This window comes from Crocodylus porosus, unplaced genomic scaffold, assembly GCF_001723895.1.
Source record: "Crocodylus porosus isolate Cpor-Errol unplaced genomic scaffold, CroPor_comp1, whole genome shotgun sequence".
Taxonomy (NCBI): Eukaryota; Metazoa; Chordata; order Crocodylia; family Crocodylidae; genus Crocodylus; species Crocodylus porosus.
This window is the reverse complement of record NW_017728913.1, coordinates 14,849,501-14,863,016: the sequence shown is the minus strand read 5'-3', so window position 1 is coordinate 14,863,016 and position 13,516 is coordinate 14,849,501. Positions and strand designations below refer to the sequence as shown.

Here is a 13,516-nt window from a genome sequence, read left to right as displayed (position 1 = left end):
CATCTTGTGTACCTACTACACAGAGTCTTAAATTTTTACTGTCTGTCTATTTAGACCAGCGATTCTCAACCAGAGTGCTGTGGCACTTTTGGGTGCCATGACAGCCTTTGAAAGGTGCCACAGGGAGAGAGGGGATAAGCAAGATAAGCTTGAGGAGGTAACTGCAGGCACTTCCCTTCCATGCACTCCTCCTCCCCTCAACTCACTGCTGTGAAGGGTCTTCCCTGACAGCTGTTCCTCCTCCTTCCCAACCCCTCTTCAAGCAGATAAGCACCATAATAAATAAATTAGTTTTTTTAATGGAGTGCCACTACTTCACAGAAATTATATAAGGGGGCCTTGAGTCTAGAAAGGTTGAGAGCTACTGATTTAGACTGTGAGCCTGTGGGGGAGAGAATACTTTTTGTTATGCTCTTTGCAACATTAGGCATGCAGGCTGCTTACAGATGTTAAAAAAAAAACCTCTTGTGCTTTACTTTAAACTTGACATGCTTCTGCTCTGAGCCCACCACACATCCAGAAGAAGCATAACATTAGCTGGACCCAACTCACCAAATGTCTGTATAGACTGGGTGCTTTAGTGGGGCTTTTTTGGCACTTTTATCTAATAGCTGATTGAATCAGCTATTAGATAAAAGTGGCAAAAAGCCCTGCAGAAGCAGGAGCTGGGTAGAACTAATGCACTGCTTCTTCTAGTAAAGCACCTCCTTTTTTTGGCAGCAGGGGGCTGGGTTTAACATCTGTAAGCAGGCATTGTACTGCAGATCAAAATGAAGTACTACCATTCTGAAAACACTTGTCGATGGTTTCTTTGATTGCTAAATTTGCAAAGTCTAATAAAAATACTTTTTTCTTTTATATTAGGTTACAAAAATCTTTACAGAGACATAAGGTCAGTATCATCACCTGTATTAGCTTACTGACTTGGAGACTAAAGGAAAGGATCTTTAAAAGATTTGCAAAATATTACAGGCTGAACAGTGGCAGAACAAAGAACTACACAGACTTCTGTGTTCACATAACTAATGCTACTTCAGTCAATATGGGAAAACCTGCTGTTTGTAAGATAGAAATGCAAAGTGGAACACAAGGGAAATGTTCTGAAAGATTCAGTGTATAGTTAGTTAAAATGTTATCTCCAATATAGACAGCAGTTGATGTAAAAATGTAAATGGTATGAAGCAATTTTAAATTCACAAATAGGAGGAAAAATACTGAACTGATATCATACACATACTATTAGGCTTCTTATAAGAAGTGACTATAAACCAGTCTGATCTGACTTGCAGCAACTTACAATTATGTAACCTTACCGACTTCAGTGAGATTATTCCTGATTTACATCAGGATAAAAGAAATGAGAACAAGGTCCTACATAAATGGTTCCACTGGACTCACTACCAAAAGCACAAAACAGTATTTTCTTATTGCTGTAATTGGAACAAACTGGATTTTGATCAGTTAATAATTAAACATGGATCACCCAATCAGATGAAGGAAGTATCACAGCAGTTATCACTGTAACCTTACAATACAGAAAAAAAATACAAATATTCTTGTAGAGTTTATTCACATATTTAAATCAAATAAGATATCAAACTAACTTAGGCACTGGCCAGTCAAGTAAACTGGAAAAGGAAGAGGACGAGCTTGCAGGAAGGCTGTATTTCAAATGTGTAGATAACACTGTCCGTAGATGTTCAAGCACATATTATCTAAGACTGCTGTACACTGAACAAATTGTTTTAACAAACCTGTATTTTATATATAAAGTATTATTTGAATAATATATGTATTATGTGGTCATAGAGGGCAGGACTAGGAGCAATGGCGTCCAGCTTCAGCACAGGAAATTTAGGTTGGAGATTAGGCAGAACTGCCTGATATAGGTGGTCAAGCCTTGGAACAGAGCACCTAGAGAAACTGTGAAATCTCCTTCCTTGGCAATTTTCAAGAGCAGATTGGCTGCAATGATTTAGTCAGGAATAATCCTGCCTTAAGCAAGGGGGTGGACAAGATGCCCTTGTAAGGTCCCTTTCAGTCTTCCTTTCTTATAATCTTATTATATAATCTATCTTAATGCATTGTTAGGATAACAAAATTCTCTAACCATATGTTTTCAGTAACCCATTGGTATAGGTTTGGAACTAACTTCAAGGTCAGGGTAGGAAGAGATCCCTTCAAAATAGATGCAGAAAATATAGTGATAATTTTCAGGTGGGTTCTGTTAAACTATATACCAAGAATTGCCACGTACCTAAACCAGTAGTGGTTCATTGTGACAGTGCATCTGTAAAAAAATGGGCTAGCCCCACAGAAGTCAGTAGAGTTGCATCCGCATGATATTAAATTAAGCCCTTGATTTTTAGAAACAGGAATATGAACAGATATCAGGATGTCAGTACAATTTCTGTGCCTACCAGCCTGTGCTAACAATGTGTGATCACAGACCATTAGCAAGCTTGTCAGCGCCTATGAACCCATGTGTTTGAGACAAAAGATTTTAGATATGAGTCTACAAATAAGGTATTCACACAAATTCTCTAGAAATGCTATTCTTTCATGAGTGGCCTCCAGGATCAGATAACTTTTTCATGCATGGTTCCTTCCTTTTTTTAAAAAAACATAAATCTTGAGTGATATTTTCCCCCCATAATTTACAATAGAACAATAAATCTAAATTTGATTGAATTCCTGTTTGAAAGCCTCACACTGTGGTACTTGAAATCTATTGCTATTCTACACGAGATACACATTCCTTGTGCCAAACAATTACTACCTTGTTTAGTATGACCTACTAAAAGATTATAAGGCTATTGGAAACCATGTTTTGGTGGGCTGATACTGGCAAAATTATATAATCCATCTGTGGGGGGGAAATATTTCAAATCCGGAGTCTTAATAGGCCTTGGGGCACTACTGCAATACAAATAATATTTGTTTTTAAGATAAATATCAATTATTGCAGTGCTACACAAGTGAATGGGACACACTCTTCTGGCTTTTTCTTGCATATAAGCAAATAAAAACTCATTACATATCAATTATTGCAGTGCTACACAAGTGAATGGGACACACTCTTCTGGCTTTTTCTTGCATATAAGCAAATAAAAACTCATTACATATATTATATGGTAAAAGTGTTCATTACATTTTCAAATGAAACTTTCCAAATAGCCTAGGAAAAAAATGTCATGGGTGATAATACATATTTAAAACAAACAGGAAACTAGGAAAGCAGAAATTCTTACCCTAAAAAACTCTTTGGTAGAGCCAGAATCTAATGTCCCATAAGCAATTTCTGTTTGCTTAGACAGATCCTCTGCGCTTTCAATGGGAGACACCATCCTTTCAACCGTCAGGAATGCAGCTAAGTTAGCCGTGTAGGAGGAGATTATGATCAGGGTAAAGAACCACCATACACCTCCAACAATGCGCCCAGACAGGGATCTAATAACAAGTATGAAATGGATTTGTAAAATGAAATGAATGTCCTAAAAGGAACAAAAGTTATCAGTTTTATGCAAATGATGCATTATACTACAGGGAAGTACTTCACGTTATCTTGTACAGCTGTTGTGCATACTAATCAAACAGGAAATGAATATACTTTATAGTTCTCTTGAATGAGCATGTAAGCTCCACTACATCTGGTGGACTTGGCTGAAATCAGGACTCCAGACTTGAATGTACTTTACAGAGAGCTATTGCCTCAATTCTTCAGAATTGTAAATACGCTGAAATGAAACTGGTCAAATTATAATGTGTCATATTAATGAAATAATAAAAAACTTTGCATGCTGTTTCATGTGAACTCCTGGGTATGACACACAAAAACATGAACAAGAGTCATGATATCAATGCAACTGTATTTTCTGATAAACCAAAAGAGTGCTTTAAAAACTAAGTGACTGAAAACTGCTTATTTTTTATGAAACATTCAAACACAGACTGACAAACACAAGCTTAAGCTGTTGTAGACGTTCTATGCTTAGGCAACATTACTTGCAACAGGCTTTGGCCAAGTGAATTTCCATAAATGAAATAATAAACCTAACTCAGTCTGAAACTGCAATTATTTAACCAACTGGACAATGGACATGAAATGAGCAAACTGTAAAAGTTGACAAAAAGTACTGTTCTTAAATAATAATCTGATACTTTAACTGCAGCAGGAGGGTTGTTATGAATCTTTGTTTTGCATTTCCTGCTAAAGAAAGAAAAAAGAAAAGAAAACTCAAAACGTAAAAAGCAGTTTAAAGCTCACCAATGCAGTGATTTTCAAAACTGAAATATACAATATATCCGTGAATGCTGTCATCAAATCAAATTTGAACCTACTTATTAAGGAAGCATTTAAATTTCCCCATGTATTAAAGTATTTTATCCATATTGAATACATAAGCTCTGTAGAGGCGTTTAATAATTTGGCAGAAAACTAAATATATTTGAAGCGCACAACCCAAGAAATACTTGACTAGTGAATCTTAAACACATATTTTGTAAAATAAAATGTCTTAATCATCCAACCTACAGTTGCACAAATGAGGTTAAGTCATACAAACTATATCACATGAAAAAAATCTTGGAGTTTAGATACCCAAATTATTTCTGTAAAGTTGATAAAACTGGGAACAGAACTAAAAGGAAACAATTCTGGACAATTATTCTTACGATTGTTAGTCCAAAAATAACCCAATAGCAAGAGAAACATGAAAAGACTAATTCTGAATGTCTGGCCAGATCTACATAAGACACTGATTGCACAGTCATTAATGTGCAGTCATTTAGTACTTGTATAAGTAAGTACTTGATGACTGTGCAGTAACCTGAGTTACTGTGCAGTAGCACCAATGAACATCTTATTGATGACAGTAGGTTGTTGCCATGTGATGCTACTGCTCAGTAGTATTGGGCTACTACACAGTCAGCATCTCATGTAGACATGGCCCCTATTTCCAAGACAGGACTCCATTATTGTGTGTACTATAAAAAGTCAATGGTAGGATATTATCTAGAACGATAGTGCCCAACCATTTCAACCTGCAGGCTGGATGGACATTTCCTGGTACCTCCATAAGTATGGATCCAACTGGTGGACACAAGCAAATCGGTGGGGTAGGTGCAGCAGGGCCTGATCTGGATGTGCAGAGGGCAGCCAAGCCCTGGTCCGGCTGCGTGTGTGAGGGGGAGGGGAGGAGAAGAGGGTGTTGCCTGTCCTCTACCTGGCTGCAAAGAAGTGAGAAATGGCCAGGCCACAGCTCAGAGGTACAGGGCTTAGGAACTGGGCAATGGGGTTTGAGCACCTCTGGTCTAGAATACACTGCTAAAAAGAAGCATAGATGAGAAAGGCCAAAATCCCTTCATACAGTTCCTAGATCTGACGTTCTTTCTTCTCAGGTTTCAAAACTCAGTGATCATCCTGGAGCTCTTAACTTTTATAGTAACAATTAACGTTTGATTACACAATAAACATTAGGTATTTGCAAGACACCTAGCATTTTATGCTCCAAGTAATACAAGTGCTGATTGTATGCTATGTGTATTGAATTCACAACTTCCTGTGTAACTGACAATTTTTAATCTATAGACAAAATAGATCATCTTTGATTCTCTTGCAAACAAAACTGCCATTGACTTGGTAAGAAGGCTCAAGCTCAATGCTATTTCAATCGTTATGCATCTGTATGGTATTTTCTAAGACCTTCTTAGCCTTTGACCATAATTTTTGTCCCCAGTAAAATAGACCATTACTTTTTTAACATGCATTTTAAACTAAGTCTGTAAAGGCAGATTCAAGTAGTGCTCCAGCAAGAGTCCATATTTGCATATGCAAGATATGAACACTGGCATGAAAAATAATTCTGCACCTATTTACATCTGTATGTACAGTTACCCAACTTGCACTCACATTGTGCATGTACAAGGATAGGATTTGCAGGTGCAAAAGTAGCCATGTATTTTAAAACTGTAGCTAACTGTGCCTCATCTTTCCTGTTAGGACTGTTTTGCTTAAGTTATCCACCATTGCTACACCTCTTTCAGTTTTGCCTCTGATTGCTATTTTGGAAGTGTTAGGATGCAAACAAACATTGCCCTGGTGCCAGCAGAAAAAATGTTATGGAAGCACAGTTTGCAAGCAAACAGACATCCTAGCCCCTTGCCACACTGCAAAAACCCAAAAATATTGCTGAGCACAAAGGTAGTCACAGTTCATGATGCCTTCAGTGGGATGATGCCTATTTGCTCACTGCACACCACAAAAATTTCCCTGTGAGGGATTCCCATGACACACAACTCACTGCTTTGCCTTTGCCCTGAATCTGGGAGCAGCACCTACAGCTGTTATCTTGAACAATCAGACCCCTGAAGTCCTGGGAGCAGCAGGAGCCTGACCCTGTGGGACAACGGCCCTGGCAACATCTGTAGATGCCAATGAAGAGCAGATCCCACTCCAAAGAATGTCTGTTGATAGCCCTAGTGTACACCAGGCTTCAGGTAGCCATCCATGTATAAAACCCCATAAATTTTCAAGAACCATTGGCAACTTGACTACATAAGCGCTCCCACTGTTGTTCCTACTGACTGAATTAAAATGTAGCAAAAATGGTGTTAAATTTTAGTACAAATATCCCTGATAGAAAAGGGAAGTTTAGATTAATTAGTGCATTGTATGAAGTCAAAATGAGGACCTCTCAGTATAAGAACACCAGTTATATAACAGAAGTGTTTTCAGCCCTATTATAGTTAAGATAATAAACAAATAAAAAAGTAAATATTTTAGAATTTTGTTCAATAAAGATTATGATTAGAATAAAAAAGAAGGTGATTTTAAATACTACACTTGGCATACACAGTATTAGTAGATCTCAAAAGTTATCTTAAGCTACCCTGAGCCTTTCTAGGGAGTGCAGCATAGAAATCAAATCAATAAATAGGGTAACTTAGGGTGGTGATAATGTACTAGGGTAACCACCCTAGTATCTTAGGGTGGTGATAATATACTAATCTTATTCTTGAAAGAAAATCTTCCAATTTTAAAGGAGGAATACATAGGAGGTTTTGCACTTTAAAACCCAGAAAAGTGAAATAGAAGTAAGTTGCTATTTCACATTAAAATATTATAGGCTCAATTAATTAAAAACAGCCTTGTGTCCAATTGGTATATTTGCACACAATCAAAATTTAAAAATCTATGTTTAGGAGCAGAAACTGATCAAAACTAAAGCAGGTACTTTATGATTTAAGATAATTTGGTCTTTCCCCTCTGCCTCATGTTTCATATATTATTACTTCTCTGGAAAATGTCTATGACTACTCTTAAGAAAGCCAATGTACCTGCCTTTGAATGTTACACACTCCCCAAGAATAAGAAAATGCCTTACTTCCATAGAATAGTAGCTTATAAAGTTGCCTTTCTCCATTAGACAGCAAGAACTGCCCATGAGACATGTCACTTTACATAATGCCCAGAGGAGGCCTGAGTATTTTGCAGGTATTTATTCAATAATTAATAATACCTTAAATATCTTTTGTGAGTAAAAAAATGTGCTAGAGCACGGATGAGCTATCATATCACGATGGTTCTCCTGATACCTTCTAATTTATTCTTGTTCAGATTAAATTGTTCATACCTTATGGCAAGGTTATCCTACTAGTGGCCTGTGGGCTGCATACAGCCTATACGAGATTAATTTCTGGCCACCTGACTCCTACCCAGCTACTGCCCCCCCATGGCTCAAGCTTCAGTAGTAGTTATGGTCTCAAGGCTTCCCCTTCCTTCTTATACTGTGGGCACCCAGGCAACTCAGGGCAGTGGGGCAGCCCACAACTGAAAAGCAGAGAGTGAGGCGGCATACATGGTACAGGCAGAGCTGCCTAAGTGGTATGTGTCCTGAGAGTCCCATGGTTCATGCTGGTGTAACCCGCACAGCTCCTAACAGCTTCGAAGTTGAACAGCCCTGCCTTGCTACATAACAATAATGACTACTGGATACTGATCTATTCCCTGCCCCACATTCAGGTAAAAGAAAGCGAACTCACTCTGGAAGTTCCTCTGATTTAATTCCCACAAATGCAATTGCCCTATTTCAGTTGTTCCCATAGACCCCTGATTCAGCAAGGCACTTATCCACATACCAAATTACTTTGCTGAATCAAGGCCACAGCCACTTGCACACAAGGGAAATAGATCACTTAATGAACTGCAAAGGAATAAAACTAGGGGGAAGTAAAGTGCTTTACATCTGTCCCAAATAAAATCCCTTGAGAACCAGTGAGTGTATTTCTAATGAAAGGGACCTTCAAAGTAACTTAGCAGGCTTTTTTTCCATGATTTCTATAAAACTGGGCCATATAAAACCAGTGCAGTTTTGTAACTATTTCACATGGAATTAGAGGCTTCAGATGACTCAATTCCTTTTCAGTACACTCCCTCTAGGAAAACAGTAGGTTAAATACTAGGTGAAATGGTATGTAAAGTAGATATTGGAGGGAATGTGCTGCTTCTGTAGCTCATAAACAGTGTTACCCTTTTTCCCATTACAGTTGCTGTGAACCATAGGCACTGTTAACTGTAAAATGGGAATATGCAGCAAAAACACGGTACCCCTCCAAGAAGGCATGAAATGATAGGAACCTTATGCATTTTGCAGTCTCTACATGGTGCATATAAGTTCACTGAGTTGTGGTAATATAGATCTAATAGTTAGCTGGCCAGCATCAGCAGCCATTTGGTTTCTATTCCATGTACACTTGCACTCTTTGGAGAAAAAAGGAACTAGTGTCTTCTTGAGAGTGACTATATATGCACCATGAACCTCCATCTGAGGCCAAAAATGCACAAAGTTGAAATGGACGAGTAACCAACCTTGGCGAAATATCGCATCCTTGCTGCATAAAGGCACCAAGGGAAAACCAGAGACTATTAAATATCCCAAATTCATTAGTTGATTCATTACTTTGTGTTTCTCTTCCATCTTCAAACTCCTCAGTGTGCCACTCGTATGGGCTAAATCTGCTGACCAGGAATAAAACTACACTGACCCCAATGTAGGCAAAAACAATGCACATCCATATCTCATATGCTAAGGGATCAAGAAATGAAAACACTCCCGGCTTGGACTTCTGAGGCTTCTTGATCATTATTGATATCCCGAGGCTCATGAAGGGCTTTGAGAAGTCAATCACCTCTTCTCTCACCAGTGTTATAGTTAATGGAGCAATTGCAATATCGGCTTTCTGTAAAGGAAACAGAACAAGGTAATAACAACTGATGTGATAGTTAGCAAGAAATGGCTTTGTTCCTATTGTGTTTCACAAATGAAAAACAGGACAACAGGGACACAGATAATAGTCATTTCACTGAAAGTACCCTATTGAGGAGTAAACTGTTTAGTAACTTACAGCTGAAATTCCTCTCAGTGAAATTTATACAACCATCTGGTTGGACTGTTCTCAGCCTTTCCCTTTTAGACATGATTTTTCAAAGTTAACAATATTCAAATATGTTAGCAAAGCACGTTTCTTTCATCTGTAGGAAAAAAAGCTGAAATATAGGCTCTTTCCCTCATTTACATTTTTTTAATCTAACTCCATTCTTTAACCTTGAACATTCTTCCTGTCAAAAAAAATATGAATCAAGCCAGTTTTCCCCATGCTCAGGAGAATAAAAATAATCCCACAACTTCCATCAGTCACAGTTATTGGCGGTATTAAAAAGGTGGTCTTACCCCATAAACAAGCTCGCCAACCATCCCATTCCAGATTTTCGTGTCTGCGTCCCTTGCCCCATACTTGCCATCTCCAACTATTGTGAGCTTGTACTTGAAGCCACAATGCTTAGCAATTTCTGAAGCTAAGTCCACACAGTAGCCTTCATACCGTTCATTTCCTTCAAGCATCTCATGATTTTTCTTCATCATGACATATGGGGATTCCTGCACAGAAATATTTTGCTTTAGCCACTCATTAAAGACAGAGTTAATGTAGGCTATGCACTTCTTAGAAAAATGTGTTTGCGTTCTACAGGAAAAAAAGGAAAAAATCTGACGTTTCATTCATAAATGGTTTAACTTATTATATTTGTCACATATTATTAAACATGTTCTATTCAGCAGTGCTTCAGATTTATATGCAAATATCAATACTTGCAGGTGTAATCCCTCCTGGAATGTATTAGCAATTGCTGTGAATGTTAGTTATAATTAACATATTATAAAGAGGCAAGAATACATTGCTTGCTGCTCTCAATTCTATTGTTGTTAATGTTGTAATATTTAAAAAGGTTCTTCCCTCCTACAACCCCAAATCTGTTGCAATTTTTTTAGGCATGAAATATATTGAATGACTATGCAGAAGAAATCAAAAAAGTCCAGGCAGTGGTCTACGGCTCCTAAGTGAAATTCTTAACATCCAAAAAATGAGTAACAAATCATAAGTTCACAATACAAGAATTTGTCCTTTCTTCCCTTATGTATATTGGAGCCAGAACAGTTCTCTTTAGGCATGGGATCAATGTATAATGATAAAGAAGCTGTGTAAACAAGTTAACATTGCCCTTATATAACAGAACACAATGTTGCTCTATTAAATTGACATAGAATATGAAAATGCATGTTCATTCCATCACTAGGGCAGAGAAGTTCATAAAGCTCTAAAGCCTAGAAGCAGTCTTTTTTCTAGTTTAGCAAAGTCTATCTGCCTATGGGCATAGAGACTGGAGTTTAAGAAAGAAAATCCATTCAACCAGTCAGACAAAGAGTTCTTTGAAATCATGTAATTGGTCACTTGTGTTAGCACAGAATGTTTGAATCCCTGCCATTTACCATTAAAATATTTGATTTTTCAATACAAATATATACATCATCCTTTTTATAACAGCAGAATTTAATGGTACCAGGAATCTTCTTTATATTCCATAAAGAAGGTTTTTTTTCATAACTTTCAGCATTGTAGGGATAAAAAGGAAGAACAGTTAACATGTGAAACACCAATTCACCTTAACATAGAATGCTATTTGACAAAAATATGTTTAATTACCAATATAGTGGTGACAATAATAGTCTTATTCTCTAGTCCCGAAGATTCATTTCCAAGAGGACCATCAATAGGATTCACAACCATTTTGTCCACTTCACTCCAGTATCCAATCTGAAAAAAGTTTGTAGTATGTATGGATGCCAATGAACTTCCATATGATACATACAGCAAATTGTTATGTTTCGGTATAATTTATCCTATCCATTCCAAATATGCTCCCACAAACTTACAGTAGCTACAAACATGCAACCACTATACAGTTAACACAAACAGGAACACACTGGAACTTTATTATACAGGACCAAATATTTTGCTATTAATTATCCTAATGTAACAGTTGATTTTAGCTATATTTAATCAGATCTTGATATAAATGACATTCTACACTAATGCAAAGGATAGGAAAGACTCCAAATCAGGACGAGATGTACACAGTTATTGCAACTGGCTTTTTCTCTGTATGGCTTGGAAAAAGAGAAAAAACAAATCACATTTAGAGAACCATAAACAAATACATTATTCTCTGAAAAAAACTGTGTTCTGCATTATAAGTTCACAGATTTGTTGTTAGATGTTCTCTGCTTATTTGCTTCCACTTAGCTGTTCTAATTAAAAAGCAAAAAACCCAAAAAAACAAAAAAAACCCACAACAAAAACCCATAAATTAAATATATAAAGTTGCATATATAGATCGACACAGTACTTACCAGAAATACGTCATATTTATTAGAAACATATAGTGCACATTTTCTCTTTGCTCTGCAAGATTATTACAATATAACCATATGAATAAACATTTTTGCAACATGCCTTTTAGTTAACTAGAGCTTTTGACCACCTACCTTTTTGCATTGCTTAAGAGAGGAATATTGTTAAGGGCAGTTAGAATTAAAATTACCTTACGGGGACCTGTACTTTTGAGCTCCATGATGTTTATAGTATAGTTAATTCTCTTTCCATTCTGGTCAAATTTTATATTTCCTGTTAGACCTTCCACTTGAACCTATATGAGGTAATAATGAGAACATCGGTAAAGTTAATTTTGTTATTAAGAAAACACGCACACACACTTTACATTTTGTATTTCCATACCTGGATATTAATGCTAAAATAGTCTGCAGTTAAACTTTTCCTAAATTCCTCATTTCATTACTGAGTAGTTTTCTTGAGGTGTTAGCAAAACCTATTAATGTTGGTCTTCTAACTTTCTACCAACAAAATCCAGTTTGGAGCAGAAATATTATTTCAAAACATTCACAGAGCATTTCATATATTCATTAATTCCATGATACAATCTAGAGAGTCTACCTGCTTTAATGCCCTTTCTATTTCTACACCATGACCCCAGGGCACTGCTGGATTTGCAAGGCAGTCTCCAGCATTTCCTCTTCTGGAGATCTCAATTCTCTGTTTACGTAGATTACGGAAAGCTTCAGTCATTACTTGGACAGCATCATAGGTCAAAGCAGATGTATACTGAAAAGGATTGAATAGATTTCATTAGAAAAAAAAGTTAAAGCTTCAACACGTCTTCCAAGTCTACCATTATTTACCCATTAAAGAGAAAAGTACATTAACATTAAAAGGAATGATGAAATATTCTTTGAGATTAGACTGTTTCTCTTGACTCTGAGGGTTTCCTTTTTCCCACAGAACCACATACTTATTAACATCAGCATCAAGAAGAAAGGTCACTGTAGCACTAATGAATTAAAATTGGAAGTTTCCAAAGTTTGTCAAGGCGTAAGATACTTTCCCTCATGATAGTAACAGCGTAACATCTCTCTGTTTGCAACTTGTGCATGTGTTTTATGGAAAACGATGTTTGAATTTTAAAAAATGTATATTTTTAATTTTTTTTTAAATTGACCCATCAGCTGCATCTCAGAAAATATATCATTTTTATTACGCTTTGAATTAATGAACATCTCATTTATACATTTTAACAACAATATAAATCAGTATAAAAAGATTAATGTGATGTAATGAGTTTGTCTAGTATGTGTTACATGTAGATAGAAGGTATTAGAAATTAATATAGCCCTGGGTTATTGACCTGTTGGACCAGCGGTGGACAAAATCTGGCCACAGGGGAATCCATTTCCCTGCAGGGCTTGCCCCCATCATTGCAGCCGGTTTCCATGGAGAACCCAGGAGTAGCGGGGCTGTGACAGTGCAGGGCAAGGGTCTCCATGGAGACAGGATAAAGCAGTGCTGGCGGGGCACCTGGCTGAGCAAAGAGAAGCTCCAGGGCTGGGGCTGGAGCTGGGATCTCGTGGCAGTGACAGTGTGGGCCGGAGCCAGAACATAGCTGCAATTTGCTGTCTGCATGCCCCAGGCAGGGACTTGCAGGCAGCAGATCATAGCTCTGCTTGGGTGGGGCAAGCAGGCAGAGCATTGCAGCTCTAACCTGGCTTTGGACCATGCTGTCACTGCTGCAAAGTCCTGGTCCCTGCCCTGGCCCGGCAGAGCCTGT

The 13,516-nt window shown here is 37.4% G+C and overlaps 1 protein-coding gene across 8 annotated transcripts in view; it reads right to left on the bottom strand.

The window, feature by feature from the left end:
- The window catches only part of GRIA2 (glutamate ionotropic receptor AMPA type subunit 2), a 153,163-nt gene that overhangs the window by 24,935 nt on the left and 114,712 nt on the right, over nt 1-13,516 (bottom strand). For all 8 annotated transcript variants that reach the window (XM_019534526.1, XM_019534528.1, XM_019534529.1 and 5 more), the window contains 6 exons: nt 12,349-12,516; nt 11,939-12,043; nt 11,041-11,151; nt 9,732-9,938; nt 8,870-9,240; nt 3,252-3,450 (listed from right to left, as the gene is read on the bottom strand). In XM_019534526.1, coding sequence (XP_019390071.1) covers nt 3,252-3,450; nt 8,870-9,240; nt 9,732-9,938; nt 11,041-11,151; nt 11,939-12,043; nt 12,349-12,516 — 1,161 coding nt within the window. The remainder of the gene's footprint in view (nt 1-3,251; nt 3,451-8,869; nt 9,241-9,731; nt 9,939-11,040; nt 11,152-11,938; nt 12,044-12,348; nt 12,517-13,516) is intronic.